This window comes from Meleagris gallopavo, chromosome 20, assembly GCF_000146605.3.
Source record: "Meleagris gallopavo isolate NT-WF06-2002-E0010 breed Aviagen turkey brand Nicholas breeding stock chromosome 20, Turkey_5.1, whole genome shotgun sequence".
NCBI classification, from domain to species: domain Eukaryota; kingdom Metazoa; phylum Chordata; class Aves; order Galliformes; family Phasianidae; genus Meleagris; species Meleagris gallopavo.
In genome coordinates, this window is record NC_015030.2 from 10,684,363 (window position 1) to 10,703,694 (window position 19,332).

A 19,332-nucleotide genomic window follows, 5' to 3' on the forward strand; every position below is an offset into this window, starting at 1 on the left:
ATATCTCCTCGCTGACCGCAAAGCCCCCTGGGGAAACGTAGCTGCTCTTCTCCGCTGGACAGGCACCCGGAACTTGAGCATCAGCAGTCAAACCCCCAGTGCATTGCATGATGTTATGATGTGGAATACCGATAATGAAAAATCATGAAACCATGACACCTAGTTTAACAGGTCTGGGACATTGATTGACAGTGGGAAAGGGTGTGTTTCTGGCACTTTCCTTGTCTGGCTAGGGGCAAGCTGTGTGTTACACATGGGTGTGATTTGCTCTCCTTACCTAGCACAGCTAGCTTTTGCTAGCTTACAGCAAACACAGTCTTGTGTGAAGATGTCCCTCTTTCTAGAACATCCACCTGGCAAAAGTTCTTTACAGATGACCCAAGGTCTGATACAGACCTTGACATTTCAGTTCAGGTACCTAAATCGTTGTAGGAAGATATACTTCTGAAGTAAACCACACATTTCCTCCTCTCTTTGAAAGGATTCCCTATTACAGGTGTTCCTATGCTACTGTTAATCACGCTATTCACCAAGACAGATGCCTACAGCTGCCTAGCTAAGAACCACCCTTCTCAGTGCAGAGAGGAGATGCCTGTGGAGATTAAGTGACCCTGCTTGTTTCTTAGTGCTGATGTGATCTCCTGGTCCTCTGAAAGGGGACTGTGCATCAGTCTCCTCAGTGAGCTCTGGACAGTACTGTGCAAGTACCTGGAGATATTAGAGAGTGGATAGGGAAGGTAAAAAAGGAATAATACAACAAAACAACATGGCTTCTAGTTTGGGATCTTTCTCAAGGGGTATGGCTAGAGAGTGCTCTGTAATTTTTCTCCCTGTATGTTCTTCAGGGTTGGAAGGCCTTGTTAAAAGCCATTTGAAAAAGCAATTCAAGCCCTCAGTAGTGGATGGCTGATTTAAGTCATTAGCCATTAGGCTATTATTGGTGGAAACACACAGATAACCAGCCATCCTGTTTGCCGGATTCTATGTTGACGGGCCAAGAAAGCTGGATTCTCTGTTACCCATCCAACTGCTCTGCTTGAATCAAAGGCCCAAGGCCCTGTGTTGCTCTGGTAGTGTCATCAGTGATCCTGGTCCTTCTCAGCCTGTTGTGACACTAGCCTAGTACCCGTCCTCCCTGCCTTGTGTGCTTGTATCTTTTCTGACGTGGCTTACTGCCATAGGATGTCTGCACTCATTTCTCACTGCTTCTCGGAAGTTCTGGCTCTCACCATGGACGTGTTAGTTGTGTGCAGAGTAGCTGCAATATTACTGTAATTTCCTGCCCAATGAATTAAAGAAATACTGACTGGAGTGTCCAGCATCTGTTTTGTGAAAAGCTGAGCTGTTTGAGCACTGGAACTTACGAAACTGGAATAGATTGCCCAGAGAGCTGGTGAGTGCCCCATCGTGGAGGTATTCGAAGTCAGGCTGGGCAGGGCTCTGTGACTGAACTGTAGGTGTCCCTGTTTGTTGCAGGTGGGAAGCAGACCAGAAGGCCTTCACAGGTCCCTTCCAACTCAAACAAATCTATGATTCTATGAAAGATGTGGGAATGGTGATCCTACCTACCTAATAAGTTGTCAGGATGTGATTCAAACTTTTTGCTCTTGACTTGGTAGAGCTTAGCACAAATGCAGGGGAGAGATGTGACAAAGGATCTCCTGAGCTGCATAGAGCATGAGGCTGTAAGCTCGTACCAACTGCATGACTGCTAGATGGCAAGTCAGTCTGCCTAATTTACCCTGCTTGGATGCTTCTCCAGTTGTGAGAGGCAAGGCAATGAGATGAAACAAAAGGCTTGTGCTTTTAACTGCACATTGGGCTGCAGGTGCAAGATTTTCTTCCACTGCCCCCACCTTCAGCAGGGAAGTTAATCTTGATACTTTACAAAAGCAGGTTAATAATTAATGGCGCTACCCTGCAGGCAGCTCTGTGCCCTTTCTGCCATACCCATGGAGTGGGCTGAAAATGTGATTCTTTTTCTTCTTAGCTCAGTAGCCAGAGGGTTTACCTGGGATGAAAGCTGATTCTAGTCAATAATGCTGTGAGCCTGGGAGCTGATCTTTAGATAGGGTTTGTCTAAATGTTTAAGCAACTGCTGCAGTTTTGCTTGGCTCTTTGGATAAAGCTGGCTGAAGTGATCATAAAATGGCAGTGTAAAGTCTTCTGAAATTCCATTGGTTCATCTGTACTTCTTTGTCTCAGCTATGTGAGATTGGCATTGAGTAAGGAAGCCCTGCCACTGTAGATGAAGTTCTGCAGTGCTATCAGGTGTTAGTTACTCTATAGCTGTGTTTTCTCATCCTGCTCAGGCTGATTTGTTTTAAATGCTGAACCAAAATAACCTGCTTCTGCTTGCTTATTTTCTCAAGCTGCTTTTATTTACGTGTCTTTGTTTGTTTGTTAGGATTTTTGGTGCAAGCGGGGACAATGAGAAGGTTCTTAAGACCTGGACATGATCCAGTAAGAGAGAGACTCAAGCGCGAACTCTTCCAGTTCAACAAGGTATTGTGCTATCCTTGAACTTCAAGAAATATGTGTACAAAGTAAATCAATCCAGAGCCATTGCACAGTAGGAAAAATTACTTGAGTGTGGGTGGAAAAGTTAAATTTAGGAGAAATGGTTTGTTTTAGTTTTCTGTACTGTATTTTTGTTTTGTTTTTTTTTTCCCTCTGATGAATCTGACTAGTTTTCTTTATGCTTATGAGCATGTTCTCAATTCTGGCTTTTTTTTTTTTTTTTTTAAGCAAAATGATGCTGTCTTGCAGTTGAGTGGCACTTGCTGGAAGAAGAGATCTTTGCTGCAGCTTTCCTTTACTCTGAGTGTTTAGCACTTTGTCCTGCTATGTGCTCTGACAGTTTACATTATAACTAGTCTTTGCAGTACCATTATAAAAGTAAATATTTTTCTTAAGGTAGACAGGTAAGACAGTTTGTGATGCAGCTGAAGCCACAGGTCTTTGACTGTGATTATACTTGGGATTATAAGTGTACTTCTTTTTTTAAATGCAAATTTAAGTATTTGATAGAGATGTGGGACTACCTAGGGCAGTACAGTAACCATGAATAATTAACTCACTATTATCTTAGTCTGATTTTGTATTGGGATTTTTTTGCCTTCTCTTTAAGAGGAGGAACCACAATGGCTGTGCTGGGTATCCAGCACTTCATGCGTTCTGAGTTCTGGACAGGAACATGTAGTGCATTTAACCTTGTAAATGCTTAATATGAATTCATTGCTAGGCTAATGGCTGCTTTCAAAAACCTTTATTGGGTATTAGAAATATATGTGTAAGTTTTGAATTTCCAAAGTTTAAATGGAATTTTTCTGAAAAGTGTAATGGATGAATGATGTCAGCATAGGAAATAATCTCTTTGATTCATTAAAGTGGAAATTTGGAAGCTTGGAGACAAATGTTTTAATATAATCTGGTACTAGTATACATTACTCTCATGCACATTCTTCAGACCTATTTTCTCCTTGCTACTATGAGGAAATGCTTGTGCAGACGCAGTAGAAATTTCAGTGGATGTAACTTCAGTGTTGAGTTGTTTGCATTTAGTTGAATGCAACGTCTGCTTCAGAAGGCATCTCAGGGATAGGTCAGAATTGCTTAAAAGCACACAAAATTGTATGTAAGATGGGGGGGAAAAAAAACTTAGTTTTTTCAGAGATGTCTCCTCTTTAATAAACCTTTTTCTTATGGGAATGTTTGGCTAAGCTTTACCTCCAGAGTCAGACTAATTTGGGTGATGCAAAACAGGACATCTTTGAAAGAACAAACTTTTGCAGCAGAGGGAAAATTCCAGATATGTTTGAGCTTGGCATCAGAATTTGAGACTCCATTTGATTCAGTCCTGAAGGTAAAAAATGACATCTTGTTTCTAGGGGGGTGACTACTTTGGAAACTTCCTAGTGATTTATTCATCGCAACCTTGCGATTAAAGCCTTTACAAAATGCATTTTGCACTTCTAAGCCAAGCAAACTTGCTCTTTGTGACAAGAATTGGAAGGATGGACCTATGCTTCCATATTACCTCCAGAGGCTTTTACATTATACCTTTTCCTTACATAAAATTTTCCAAGTCTTGTGTCCCCTGTTTCAGTATTTCCAGAGATGAAGAATCCTTTAAACATCTGCCCTTTGATACAATAAGTGTCTGCTTGTAGCTGGTAGACTGAGAAAATTTGGGCAAGTCAGGCCTCAGTTCTGACCCATTGAAGGTTGTGACTTCAAGGAGACAAAAATATTATTTTCTTGTTTAATGCACTATAAAAACAGCGAGCTCGTAAGCAGGTTTTGTTTTAACACTTACTATTTGAGGCCTTTGAAACGCTTCTTGTTAAGAACCTGCTTGGGAAATATTTGATGGGACTGTGAAATTGCTAATTAGAGAAACCGCATAGCATATTTACACCTCTTCAGTCTGACTGCCTGTGGTGGTAGGGACTCCATAGTTAATTTGTCCCTTAAAAGTACGAGGGATTCCTGCTCTAATTTTATTGCTTATACAGAAGTTGAACGTGACCATATAATGCCATGCATGCTGTGGACTCTGGCCATACTGACCTAGTAATGGATTTATTTATTTGGTTATTTTTAATCAGTGTTTGATGGTTTTTAGGGTGGTCGTGGCTTTCTTTGTTTCACTCCCTCAAGTTTCGACGTCTGTGATCTTTTACAGCTTCCTTCTTATATCTGTTCCATACAGGAGGTAGTCCAAATGGTTTTAAAGGACTGACTGTGTACTGGACTAGCTCCTCAAATTCTCAATAAAGTTGTGTCTGTTTCAAGAAACATCTTCCTAAGTTCTTCTAGTCACTTAGCTTCACATATGTTTTTCTGTATGACTAATAACTTCCCATACATTTGTATACCTGTTGCAAGAATCTGTTTTTAGCTCAGTGGATAGAATAAAGAATATTGTATGAATACTTGGCAGTCTAATTCTTTAAGTTTGTCCTGCTTTTAGAAGTAGTATTTGGGTGCCTTTGGCTAAGTCCAAGCCCCACAGAACAGACATGTCTAGGCTGGCGCCATCAGACTGGATGGTGGGTAACACAGGTGAAACAAACAGCCTGTCTTACCGTTGAATGCTACCAAACTGTGAACATTGTATTTAATTTGTGGCTTTATTTTTTCCCCCTTATTTTCAGTCTTTTCAACTCTTTGCTAATGGAGGTGATGGATAGCTTACCTTAAATACTGAATTAATGTTTATGCAAAGTAGACTTAACACATACTGGCTTCATTGTTTCCTCGATGAAGAAATGTTTCTTAGGGCAACAAAGCTGGTGAGGGGTCTGGAGCACAGGCCTTGTGAGGAGCAGCTGAAGGACCTGGATTGTTCAGTCTGGAGAACAGGAGGCTCGGGGAGACATTATTGCTCTCTATAACTACCTGAAGGGAGGTTGTAGTGAGCTGGGGGTCGGCGTCTGCTCTCGTGTAACTAGTGATAGGACTAGAGGGAATGGCTTCAAGTTGCGCCAAGGGAGATTCAGGCTGGACGTTAGGAAATACTACTTCTCTGAAAGAGTGGTCTGGCACTGGAATGGGCTGCACAGGGAGGTGGTGGAGTCACTGACCCTAGAGGTGTTCAAGGAACGTTTGGATGTTGTGTTGAGGGACATTTAGTGAGAACTATTGGTGATGATCGGACTGGATGATCTTGTAGGTATTTTCCAACCTTCTGTGGAAAGTGGGTAATTCTGTGATTCAAATGACATGTTAATAAATGTATGGTGCATGTATTGCCTGTAGTCTGTCTCTGTTTTGTCACAAAACAATCTGATAGAAATGAAATGAAGAAGATGGCACTGAATTTCAGTGGCACAGCTTTAGAGTGGGCTAGGAACAACTGTTAAGCTTGTCTGCATTTTTCCTGCAGTAAATATGATGACTGACACTAAGCTTTTCTGTTAGTTAATGCTGCTGACACTAGGCTTACTGAGTCTGACAAATCTATAGCTTGAGAAAAATGAAAATGAAAGCTCCTCAGAGAAACAAAGGCCCTCTTGAAAAGAAGGGCATGCTTTGCCACTCTGGTTTCTCATTTCAGTTCTGCTGAAAGACTCCTTTGTAACCTCTCTGTGTTCAGTGTATCAACATCCCTCCCCCTCCCTCCTCCCCCCCACCCCCCCACCCCCACCCTCCGTCTCCTCGTACGTCGCGTACGTACGGTACGGTACGTTACGTACTCGTAGTACGTACGACGTACGTCGTAGTACGACGTAGAAGGTAAGACGGTAGTACGGACGTACGAACGTACGGTCGTACGTAGTACGTACGTAGGTACGTTACGTAACGTAAAAACGAAAACGTAAAACGTTAAACGGTTACGGTTAAACGTTTAAAGTTAAACGGTAACGTACGTAAAAGTAACGGTAAGTTGTAAAACTAAGTTAACTAACGTAAGTAGTAGTTAGAGTTAACGGCTACGGTTTCCGGTACGTTTTCGGTTAGGGTTCGTTAAACGGGACTTAAACGGGACCTTACCGTAACGGTACGTAACGTCCGTTTCGGTCTTAGTGGTTACGGACTGTTAACGTTAGTCGAAGTTTGAACCGCGTAACGGTAACGACTTAACTGTTAGGTTACGTACGTAGTACGTACGACGTAACGTACGTACGTTACGTAGTAACGTACGTACGAACGTTAAACTAACGTAAGTTACGTAAGTTACGAAAGTAACGTAAAAAAGTAAGAACGACTCTACGAGAACAAACGAACCGTACCTCGTAACGAAAGGACGGACTAGTTCGTTACGTTCCGTAACCTCCTCGGTTTTCGTTTCCTTACTTACTTTACGTACGTTCGTACGTCGTAACGAACTACCTTCGTTACTACCTTACCTTCCGTGGTTTCCGTACGTACGGTACGTTACTACCAACTACCCTCCCCCTCCCCCTCCTCCCCCCCCCCCCCCCCCGCGCTGAGTTTACCTGCTGAGCAGGTGAAAGGTTTCACTGATGAAAGCTGCATTGAGACGAGAGAATGAGGCTAGCCGAACAGTTGGCTTGATGCGATTTAGCAAAGAAAAAAACAGGTCCTGGATTTTAAATAAGTGCAAGAAAAAGGTCTGGATTAATAAGTACAGTGAATGTGAATGCCTGGCCTTTGTGGTGTCATAGACAGCCTAGAAGCCGTTCTGTGTTATGGGCATCTTGAAGATTCAAGGCTACCAGAAACCATTAGTGTGGTTGCACAATTGCTTATGGAATAAAATTGTAGAATCATAGAATGGCCTGGGTTGAAAAGGCCCACAATGATCATCCAGTTTCAACCCCCTGCTACTTGCAGGGTCGCGAACCACTAGACCAGGCTGCCCAGAGCCACATCCAGCGTGGCCTTGAATGTCTCCAGGCATGGGGCATCCACAGCCTACTTGGGCAACCTGTCTAAGTGTCACCACCCCTCTGTGTGAAAAAATTCCTCTTAATATCTAACCTAAACCTCCCCTGTCTCAGTTTAAGACCATTCCCCTTGTCCTATCACTAACCACACTCGTAAACAGCTGTTTCCCCTCCTGTTTATATACTCCTTTCAAGTACTGGAAAGTCACAATGAGGTCTCCCTGGCGCCTTCTCTTCTCCGAGCTAAACAATCCCAGTTCCCTCAACCTTTCCTCATAGGAGTGGTGCTCCAGCCCTCTGATCATCTTAGTGGCCCTCCTCTGCACCCGCTCCAAGTCCTTCCTGTACTGGGGGGCTCTAGGCCTGGACGCAGTACTCCAGATGGAGTCTCACAAGAGCCAAATAGAGGGGGACAATCCCCTCCTTTGCCCTGCAGGCCACCCCTTTTTCAGTGCAGCCCAGAACACAGTTGGCCTTCTGGGCTCGAGTGCACACTGCTGGCTCATGTCTAGCTAGCTTCTCGTCCACCAGGACCCCCAAGTCCTTCTCTGCAGGGCTGCTCTCTAAGGAGATCTTCCCCCACGCCCACTTCTCTAGCCTGTCCAGATCCCTCTGAATGGCTTCCCTTCCCTCCAATGTATTGATTGCACCGCTCAGCTTGGTGTCATCTGCAAACTTGCTGAGGATGCTCTTGATGCCATCGTCTGTCATTGATGAAGATGCTGAAGAGCACCGGTCCCAAGACCGATGCCTGAGGGACACTGCTTGTGACTGGCCTCCACCCTGTCACAGAACCATTGATCACAACCCTTAGGCTGCATCCAGCCAGCCAATTCCTAATCCATCAAACACGCCGTCCTTCAAATCCACACCTCTCCAATTTAGAGAGAAGGATTGGTGAGGGACCATGCCAAAGGCTTTGCAGAAGTCCAGGTAGATGACATCCACCGCCTCTCCACCGAAGCTGTCACTCCATCATAGAAGGCCACCAGATTGGTCAGACACAATTTGCCCTTGGTGAAGCCATGCTGGCTGTCTTGAATCACCTCTTTGTCTCGTATGTGCCTTAACATAGCTTCTAAGAGGATCTGCTCCATGATCTTCCCTGGCACAGAGGTGAGGCTCACTGGCCTGTAGTCTGGGTCTTCCTTTCTCACTTTCTTAAAAATGGGAGTAACGTTTCCCTTTTTCCAGTCGCTGGGGACTTCACCAGACAGCCATGATTTTTCAAATATGATGCACTGTGGCTCAGCAAACACAGTCATCTCTTTCAGAACCCTAGGATGGATATCATCTGGCCCCGTGGACTTATACGTGTTCAGTTTCACAAGGAGGACTCAGACTTGTTCCACTGTTACAGTGGGACAGAAACCATTCCCCACACACTCACCTAGAGGCTCATGGTCCTGGCAGACACGGGAAGCCTGACCACCCGTGAAGATTGAAGCAAAGCACTCACTGAGTACCTCAGCTTTTTCTATGTTTGAGGAAGCCAGCTCCCCGTTACCTTTCATCCGAGGGAGGACACTCTCCTTGGCCTGTCTCCTCCTGCCCATGTACCTGTAGTACCCCTTCTGCTTATCTTTCAAATCCCTTGCCAAGTTCAGCTCCATCTGTGCCTTGGCTTTCCTAATCCTATCTCTACACACACGGACAACAGCCCTGTATTCCTCCCAGGCTCCACAACCCTGCTTCCACTTTCTCTACGTTTCCCTCTTTTCCCTCAGTTTAAGCTGCAAGTCCTTGCACAGCCATGATTGTCGCATGCCTCCCTTGCTCAACAACTTCTGCTGGGGGATGGAGAGCCATTGCCCTCTCATAAGGGTGTCCTTAAAGAGCTACCAGCTCTGTTCTGTGCCCATACCCTTAAGGACAGTTTCCCAGGGGATCTCACTCAGCAGTTCCTTGAGCAGCTGGAATTTTGTTCTCCTAAGGCACAGAGTACTGACTCTGCTTTTTGCCAGGCCTGTGTTCTTCAGGATCACAAACTCCATCAAGGTATGGTCAATACAGCCCAGGCTGCCTCCAATCTTAACCTCTCTAATGCTCTCCTCATTACTGAGCACCAGGTCCAGTAAGGCTTCGCCTCCGGTTGGTCCATCTACTACCTGGACCAGGAAGTTGTCTTTGACAGACTTCAGAATCTCCTGGATTTCTGCCACCCGCCGAGCTGCTATCCCAGCAAATATCCGGGTGGTTGAAATCCCCCATCAGGATGAGCACAACACCTCCTGCAGCTGAAGCAAGAAGGCCTCGTCAACAGGCTCCTCCTGATCAGGTGGCCTGTAGCAGACCTCAACCACTAGGTGCCCTTTACTGGACCGATTCTTGATTTTTACCCACAAGCTCTTGATCTGATCATGGCTGTTCCTCAGACACAGCTCTTCACAACCTATCCGCTTCCTAACATAGAGGGCAACTCCGCCACCCCTTCTACCCTGTCTGTGCCTTCTGAAAGTAGTAAAGTACTAATGTAACAAGCTATGGTTGTTAGTGATCCTCTCTTTCTGTGCTCCTGCATATGGCACTGTTTTCTGCTGTGGCCTTGTTACTAGCACTTTTCTCTTAGAAGCTGCAGCTTTTGCTTCCAAGTCAACAAGCTTGGAAAGAAGGTTTCTTCAAATCTTCTTTTAAAGGAAACTCTGGGCAAAAAATTATCATCCTATTAGTAGGACTGAATGATTGAACTGTGTAACAGAACTGTTTACACGTCTAATATCTAAAAGTTAAAGATTATACTAATTTGTATAATGTGTTTACAAATAGCACATCAAAACCAAGATATAATTAAGCCAATACTAAGTTTAGTGTGGACAGCATCCTAACACTCAGCATGGGGTTGTCTGTGTCTTGGTTTTCTCTTATAAGAAGGGTTAGTAGTAATTCTCATGTTCCTGGATGAAAGTAATCTCAGACTAAATGCAATTCCTAATTGACATTTCATTGAAAATAACACCTGGTTCTGTTGGTGGTGTGACAGCACAGTGACTATCAGGAGGTTGAAATGAAAACTAGCAGTGGAATTACACTGGTCTGTCCCTACCAAGTTCTTTGCTCTTTTGGGAGAGCGTGCAGTGGTGTCTGTTGTCCTGTCTTATTTGTGGTTAGGATGTTATCTTGAATTTTCTTCAGAGACTTGTACATGATGGCTTCATACTCCAACAACTTTGCCAACTAGAAAATTTTTCTATGTTACCTCAGTAGCTGTCGTAGAACAGAGAAATTCTTTGTAAATGTTCATTTAGAAAACTGTTCTGTTTCAATTCTAAATCCACAGTTACAGTTCTGAATTTCATGAAGCCTCCACTAGGAAGTCTCATATGCAAAGATGGGCAGAGGTTGGTTAGGCACAACTTCAAGTGGGACATTAAGGAAAAATTGACTTCTCGAAATTTGTTTGTTTTTAGTAGTACAGATTTAACACCTAAGTTACCTTTGTGGTATAAAAAGGAATAAGGCAAGAGATGAACCTGTAACAAAAGGAAATAAATTCGGCACTCTTGGTGCCAGTAGTGCTAGTGTTAATTTGCAAGCTACCGCTTTGCCAAGCATTATGAGTTGGCAAGGGAAAATATAGAAAATATTCCAATCTTTCAATTTTTTTTGTGCTCTAAAATAGCTTATCTTCTAATATGACTTCCGACTGGGTTGGCCTGATGACTGAAAGGAAAAAGGTCTGGTTTTACCATTTAAAAATTACAACAGAATGGCCAAAATTTAAGTAGTTTGGGAAACTGGGATCAGGCTATCCTCCTATACCTGTATTTTTAGCAGGAACAGTTAAAAGGGCATTAAACTGTTTTGTAGCGGAGGGAGCACCTCAGGCTAATACCATGACCACAAAAATGAAATCGGCTTTATTTTTTTTAACTCCCAAAGAGGATTAAATTGGAAAATTACTATGCAGGAAATAAAGTCCAGTTCCTTCTATGCTGAGTAAACCATAAAGCCAAGTGATGTGGTAGCTCTGTCTCAACAAAATAATGGTAATGAGGATGGGAGTGAGGCACAAGTGTCTGTAGATGGAGGATTCTCTGCTTATCTTTTTTCTATGCATGGTTGTTGGGCTGTTTTGTAACCAGTTCCTCTCTGTAGCTGCTCAGCTTGGCTTAGAAGAACATATTTTCTCAAAAGATTGAATTATAAGGATAACAGTGTTTTCTAGGAAGCAGCTCTGTTTATCTTCAGGCACACAAAGCCTTCTTTATGTAGCTGTACATTGTTGAACACTTATACATGCGTGATTCCTGTGGTCAGTGATAAGAGCTGTACATAAGTATTTGTAGAAGCCTGACTGAGAGGTCTTACAAATGACTGCAACCTCTAAGTATGGCAGAATGTTTTGCCACAGTGTATAAATGCATAATCTCTGCTATGTGATGTATATGGCACATTCCAAATCTCAGTCTTGGTGCGATGTAAATTATACTTTGGGGAAGTCATTACAATCAAGCAATACACTGCTTCCCGTGGTAGTCACTGGTGTATTTTTTTTTTTTTTAATTACCAAATGAATTTCTCTGAGGTAGTAGTGCAGGCTCCTGCTCGTGTTGAAGTCTGACGTTCTTTCTGGTACCCTCAGAAAATGAATATCAGTCACAGTAGTTTTCTGGAATTCCCCCAAATCTATTCAGCTTTCATAGTGAGTATTGATGTTTATTCTATACTTCATCGTAGCTTTGCACCATTTTTTGATGTCAGTCAATAAGAGAAGGTCATGAAGACTGACTTAGAATTTAATAGGTAAAGCTGACTTTGCAGTAGGAAGTAGTTGTATTAGACTTTGAAATTATGCTGAGCAGGTGGCTTACAGAGATAAAATTGATGTGGGGTGTTAGTGTATTCTGTTGACTGTGTAAGTCGTGCTTACGCAGAGTTACAAATAATACAAAGAGCTGTTTGGGTTTCTGTTTTCAGAGTATTGCTTTTTCATTTCTATATTTCAGACTGCTATGCCGTATTTAACTTTTTTTAATTGTATATAACAATGCCCATGAGACATGCTTTTTGATCATGATTTTTCTTTCTCTTTGCTAGACTGTGGAACATGGATTTCCCCATCAACCCAGCGCGTTGGGCTATAGTCCATTTCTCCACCTTATGGCCATTGGAACACGGTCGGGAGCCATCAAACTGTATTCTTTTGAACAATTTCAGCAAGGTTTCTCTGGCAGCATGAGAATATACAACTGTGAAGGCTTTATAATAAGTTGCTCTAAGTATAAATTTGCAAACACAGATTACTGAACATTGGAACAGTCTGTCTAGGTTTAAATTGATTTTGGTTTGATGAGAATGCCAAGAGCTGAACTATTGCTCAAACAGAAGTTGAGTTTGATGCTGATGTTAGAAGAAGCTCCGCTTTTGTTGTGTGGAAGGTCAGACTACATCTAGCCCAAGTTTAGCAATCCTTCACATTGTAAATTCCCAGTTTAAATATTTGGGGCAGGCCTTCTTTTTTTTCTTTTCTTTCTTTAAAGCGACTGTATTTCAGAGGTTAAATCTGAAGGCAGAAGTGCGTTCAGCTTCCTGTATTTGTGACCGTATAGGCATTAGACCTAAACACTGAAAATGGTGACTTTTTTTAGCTAAAGAAGTGAGGTCCATTTTGATTTTTTTGCATATATGCAAGGCATAGAGGTGATTCCTGTGGTGCAGTGCCAGCAAGGTATGCCGCGCAGCAGCCAGATTGCTCATCCCAGAAAGGAAAAGTTGGTATGCTCTCCACCTGCTTAATCATTCCTGGTGCTGTTTGCATTCAGAGTCTGGACTCGCATGCAAGCAGTAGCCATCTGTCTCTTGGTTACAAACAAGCAGTACTGTAGTGTCTGGGAAACCATTAAACATCTCTGAGGAAAAAAAACCAGAAAATTCAGAAAACAGGGTTCAGGCACCTCTTCTGCAAATTCTTAAAGAATGAAGTAAACTTCCACGTTCTCCTGCAATCTGCTTTAAGCACACAAGCACATAAAATCAAAGTAGGCATGTTTTTTCACAGAATCACAGAATGGCCAGGGTTGGAAGGGACATCAAGGATCATGAATCTCCAACCCCTCTGCCACATGCAGGGCCACCAACCTCCACATTCAATACCAGACTAGGCTGCCCAGGGCCCCATGCAACCTGGCCTTGAACACCTCCAGTGACGGGGCATATTTTCTTTTTTTCCAGTCCAGACCATGACCAGTACAACATGGTTTCAAACTGATCTCTCTTCATCTTGCTAGCTAGCATGCTTCTTATCAGTTAACTGCAGATGTGGATATTCTTAAATACTTTAGAACCTCAACAAAGCCTTCAGATATGGTGCTCCTGGGGTGGAATTCGTGGGTTTACATGAAGAAAACAATACTGTAATGCAGATTCACTTTATACCTGACCAGGTGAGTGTATTTTCAGTGCTCCTGTGACTTTTGTAGACTTTTATTAAATATGCGTTTATTCCTGGTAACTGAACTCCTGTAATTGAGTTTATTCAGCTGCTGCTGGTCTGTAACGCTTATTCCAGTATTCTGTGCTCTCAGCAGTACTTGTTGCTGTGGAGAAGCTTGGTAAAACTTAGAGTAGCTTTATTATTTGTAATTTAGTAGTTTATCTCAAGTAGTGTGTGATAAGAATGGTAGTAAGTCCGGAGTAGTTCAGGTTATCTGCTGCAGAGATGAAAACTTTTCCTTTTGCAGCCCCTGTAATTTTAGTAGGCCTGAGTGGTATTTGGCAGAACAGAACTGCTGCTGATTTAACTCTTTTCAGCAGTTCAGCTCAATACTGCTGATCTAGCCGGCTATTAAGCTTGCTGCCTGTATGTGTTTCTGATTATTGAATCTTGCTTTTGGAGATTGCTTTACAACTATTGAGATAAACTAAAATTAGCAAAGGCAGAGTTTTCCAAATGGCTGCTGGTTGTCTAACCACTTTCCCTTCCCTTGACTGTCAGACTGTGTCTTGGCCATGTGTTTTATTGTCTGATGTCCCCAGTGTAGCTCAAGTAGCGTGTTCTGAGAGGGATTTAATTCTTGAAGTGGTTTTGGGTGTCTGTTTGCTTAACTAATGGTACATCCTGAAACTCTCATGGGGAGTGTTGTACCAGGTGTGGCTTCAACAGGCAAAATGCTTCAATTTGGACACAAAGCCAGCAGGGCGGGGCCCATGAAATGACTCTGACACAGCTCTCCAGAATGAGGTTGAACATGAAAAATGCAAGGAGTGCGGTGTAGTAAACTGTATCAGCCCCACCCAAAGCTGGGATGTGTTGCTGCAAACCATGCTGAGCAAGATGGTGAACTAACACTTGGAGTTGCCTTACTGAGCTTTACATCCTAGGCTGGTCTTTTTCCAAAAATCTAACTTATGTTCTCCCTTAGTTATAACCTGTGCCATTGTTGTCCTATAGATGAATGTTTTCAACCTTTAGACTAATTCTTGTCTTCCTCCAAGTGCCTTGCTGTTAACCTACTGAGCTGGTGCAGTGCAGGTTAATGTAGCTCTATGCATGTGTATATATACCCACATTATCTATATGCCCACCTACAAGCCCTGATCCTGCTTTAGCAGAGAGAATTATTTACAGCGGCAACTTAATAATTAGATTATTGTATTTGATGTTGTGATTCTGAAAAAAGGTATTGTGTGGTATTTTAGTGCCAGCTGGTGACATTACTAGATGATAACAGCTTGCATCTCTGGAGCCTGAAGCAGCACAGTGGAGCATCTGAGCTGTGGGAAGATCATCGCTTCACATTGAAAGGGCCACCTGGGTAATCTTCAAGAGTGGTTTTGAACTGTGTGTGGTTTAGCAAGGAAAAAAATTGTTATTATTTTAGCTAGGGTTTGTCTTGATCTTACAGACTCTATGATTCCTATGAGCTCATTAAAGAGGCACACTTAGAAACCAGCAAGAGTTGGTTAGGGCTCAGGAGACCACCTTTTAAGATTGTACCAATGTCAAGTGTGAGTTTTTGGGGCAGAAATTCTGTTTTTAAGTTTGATGTTGTGTATCTACTTCTTTGTGTATGGGAACTGTAAATCTTAAGGTGAAGCACATCTATACATCTGTTAAGTCAGACTTAAATACCAATATGATTTTATTTTTATTTAATCTTGCCAATTTTGAGGGAGCTGTTTTTGGAGCTCCTTTGGAGACAGCTTTATAAGAGAGACCACTGTAAAAGGGTGTTTGACTCTTTGTTCACATGCTTGTCAAAAGTTTTTTGACATAATTTACCTTAACACTAGAATTTGACTTCAAAAAAGTATGCCTGGCTCAAAATCTCTGTCCATAAAACAAATTACACTTGTAAGCATCCAGTTGAATTGTTGGTTCTCTCAAGTTTGGTAAGCATAACCATCTTGCATGTGGCTAACTAGATACTTTACATCTCCAGCTCTCCACCAAGTGCCACGCAGATAACAGCTGTCCTTCCCCACTCCTCACGGGAAGTCCTGTACCTTGGCACAGAAAGTGGCAACATCTTCGTGGTGGAACTGCCATCCTTCGGAGTCCTGGAGGACAGGACCATAACCTCTGAGGCTGTGCTGCAGTGGTGAGCGAGCAGATAGGCGCTCCTGTGCGGAAGTGGAATCCCATGAGCAGGCATCCTCTGTTCAGATGTCACCCCCAATTAAATACTGGGGCCTTGCTGTCATATTATTCATCTTCCAAATCTGAGGACTTCTGTGAAAGTAATTTTTGTCCTGATGTATGTTAAGCAGTGATTTCAGTCCTGGTCACCCTAGTGCTGTCACTGTGGGGGTGCTGAACATGAGCAGACTATACAGTGCGTACTGGGAGTTGATCTGCAAACCCTGTGCTCTGGTAGTTGTATGCATTACAATCTTTGGATCCAGTCCCAGAACTCACTGTAAGCTTTGAGTGAAGGGAAGTAAATGCTGGATACAGGCAGGCTGATTTGGCAGGCCTGGTTATAGGCCTTATGTAAGGTTTTTCTGCTTCTTGAAAGATTTACAGAAAGATTACACTTATTCTCCACTGACTGCATTTTATTGCTTAATTTCTTTCTTATACTTCAACTGTTACTACACTTGTACTGAGTTATACCAGAAATAAACCTCTGTTTTCTCTTCTGCAGGATACCTGAAGATTACTGTAACAGACGATCATGTGAATTGGTAGAAGCCCTTCAGGAGCATCCTAAAAACCCTGACCAGATCCTGATTGGGTACAGCAGGGGCTTGATTGTTCTCTGGGACCGGCAGAATAACAAAGTGACACACCATTTCCTGGGCAGCCAGGTATTAACCCAATCCAAAGGTAGTTCTTATGGGAGGAAGAACGCTCTCCTCTCAGGGCACTCTGAAGATAAGTGGATGCAGGAAGAGCCTGACAAAGCTTATTTCCCCCTTTCCTTTCCTGTTTTTCCCTCCCCCTCCTTTTCTTACTCTTAACTTGAGAGTACATCACTGTCTATTTCTTTTCAGCAACTGGAGAACCTCTCCTGGCAGAGGGATGGCAGTAAATTCATTAGTTGTCATTATGATGGAAGTTACACCCAGTGGCTAGTATCCAATGACAACAGGCAGTCTCTGCCTCTGGAAAACCTTGTGCCTTATGGTCAGTAAGTGAGATTTGGTTGTTGCATGTTCATTCAGGCTCACTTAGAGCCTATGTGGGATATTCACAATGGGTTGTTCCTAGTGTTTTATCCTGATGGCAAAAGGCAGAACTGCTGTTTCGATGGGTTATGAACCTGGACTAATTGATTTCAGTCCAGCTGTTTCTTGGATTTTTAAACTCCTTTGCATTGCTGAGTCAGTCTTGAACATGAAGAGCAAATGTGTTGAAGAATGTTCTTCCTTTATGAACAAGGTGTTGGTGATTCAGCTCATTGTTTTAGTTCAAGTGTCCTGTTCGACAGGAGTTGCTTGGATCTTCTGATTTGCAAAAACACATAAAATAGGGATGACCTCGTTTTTCAAGTGTGTAGAAGCTTTAGAAGCTCTCTATCATCTTTAACTTAATTTCCGGAATGTCTGTGTTTTTAATATTAATCAGCTTCTGTACTCTGTTAGCCATCGGCAACTTTCCCTGAGTCTAAGCGTTGTTTTCCTGAGGAGTAACTGGTCCGCATGTTCCAGCAGACTTGTCTGATGTGGCTTGGTCTGGGGAAGTTTTGTTTACTAGTTCAGGTGACTCTCCTTTTCTTGGTCACTGAGCTGACCTAAGTAAAGCGGAATAAAGAACATCTTAAGTGAGGATGCACTTCTTCAATTATGGTAACTAGCTCTGTTCTCGTAGGTCCTTTTCCGTGCAAGGCCATCTCCAAGATCTACTGGCAGACAACAAGGAATGGGTAAGGTTGTGTTATATTCCTTCATCCTTAGCTTTGGAAAGAAGTACTAAAAGGATACAGTGTGCAATACCATAAGAGCACTTCAGAGGAGCTTTTTAAGATGTAGGTTGTTTTTGTCAATGTTTGACTTTGTCTTTGAAGTTGTGCTTGCTTCTTACTTCAGCATATGCCGTATCTTTCTTTTAAGGCTTCCTTACATTATATTCCAAGGAGGGATGCCCCGGGCTAGTTATGGTGACCGGCACAGTATCTCTGTTATTCATGGCAGCCAGCAAATAGCCTTTGACTTCACATCGCGAGTGATAGACTTCTTTATCATCTTCAGTTCAGAGCCTACTGCAGGTATGTGGTTGCAGGTCATCACTGAAGAGCTAGAATACCTGTGTAGTCATCTAGAAATCTACCTGGTGTAAGTAGCTTATCAATTGTGAAGAAGTTGAATTGTCTGGGGGCTTTTTGAGATTTGAAGTGAGAGATTTTGTCCTTTAAAAATGAAGTGGAAAATACTGACAGAATGAATGGGCTGATTACATTCATTAAAATATTATCTACTTCATTAGTGAGAAAAGATCTCTTAAGTTCATGACTGTGTAAGCAGGACACTGGACATAACCAGGTAGTAAAATTAGGATCTGAATATTGCTGTTTGAAAACAGCATTTCAAAGAAGGCAATGATTAAAAATAGAATTTACTCCCACTGAGAAACTGTTTCTTTTAATTACTACATGGATTATGACTAGGGCTCTGGGTAATAAATCAGGAGAGGGAGCAGAACCCAGGGTCAGTATGTGGGGAAATTATTTACTTACTGCTGGTGAACCTGAATGTAAACAGCAAAATACCAAATAGCACTCATTCTGCAACATGTTGTAGTTTGTCAGATTTTTACTTCTGCTGAAGGACTTCTTTGCCGTTTCTTCCACTGTACCATGAAATTGTCAGGAGTTTTTCCCAAATACTGATGTAGTTCTTGTTTCTAGTTAACTTGAATAAACTGAAGGTAAAATTGCTATTTCAAGCTCCACAAATGTGCAGTATTGGAAGTTGCATCTAGACTTCTGCAGTTTGGTCTGATCCCTTTCAGTAGCTTGTAAGCAAATTCGCATTGCTGAATCTTCCCAGGTTTTCTGGTTTGCCTAGTTGAATGTTTTCCGGACCTATTTGTCTTGCATACTATGAGTGGTGATGGCGACAACTCTCAGCATGTGCTGTGCAGTAGCAGGCATTCAAATGTGTGTGTGTGTAGGTTGGCTCCCTTTGGCTTACTGCATAAAACAGACTACAAATCTGGTGAAAGAATGTTGCTCCCTACTGGACTTTAGCAGACCTTAAGTCATGAAATAGGTAGGGTGTTACTGAGGTGAACTGTATGTATATGTTTGTTATTTTAGTCTTTACCTACACAGGGATGCTTTTTATAAACATCTTCCAATTGTGCTGAACCATTAGTTTTGAAGCACTGTTCAGCTTTTATCAATAAAGAAACCAGTCACTTTCTATGAAGAAATAATATGCAGGAATTGAATTTTAAGTCCCTTTTGGATTAAGTAACTGAGATTAAGAACCTTTATATTTTTACTTCCCGAGGATTGAAGTATCCAGTTAAACTATCTTCTAGTGACTGCAGACAGGAGCTTCTACAGGGAGCTGAAGTTGTTGCACTTAAAAA

General features: G+C 42.5%; 1 protein-coding gene across 3 annotated transcripts in view; it reads left to right on the forward strand.

The window, feature by feature from the left end:
* The window catches only part of LLGL2 (LLGL scribble cell polarity complex component 2), a 38,626-nt gene that overhangs the window by 7,106 nt on the left and 12,188 nt on the right, over positions 1 to 19,332 (forward strand). For 2 of the 3 annotated variants that reach the window (XM_010721674.3, XM_031556375.1), the window contains exons 2-10: positions 2,408 to 2,505; positions 12,393 to 12,490; positions 13,657 to 13,738; positions 14,994 to 15,109; positions 15,737 to 15,895; positions 16,442 to 16,604; positions 16,791 to 16,923; positions 17,608 to 17,662; positions 17,850 to 18,004. In XM_010721674.3, coding sequence (XP_010719976.1) covers positions 2,431 to 2,505; positions 12,393 to 12,490; positions 13,657 to 13,738; positions 14,994 to 15,109; positions 15,737 to 15,895; positions 16,442 to 16,604; positions 16,791 to 16,923; positions 17,608 to 17,662; positions 17,850 to 18,004 — 1,036 coding nt within the window. In that variant the 5' untranslated portion in view covers positions 2,408 to 2,430. Of the gene's footprint in view, positions 1 to 2,054; positions 2,074 to 2,407; positions 2,506 to 12,392; positions 12,491 to 13,656; positions 13,739 to 14,993; positions 15,110 to 15,736; positions 15,896 to 16,441; positions 16,605 to 16,790; positions 16,924 to 17,607; positions 17,663 to 17,849; positions 18,005 to 19,332 lie in introns of those variants that run through there. The other variant, XM_010721675.3, reaches the window with a different exon arrangement.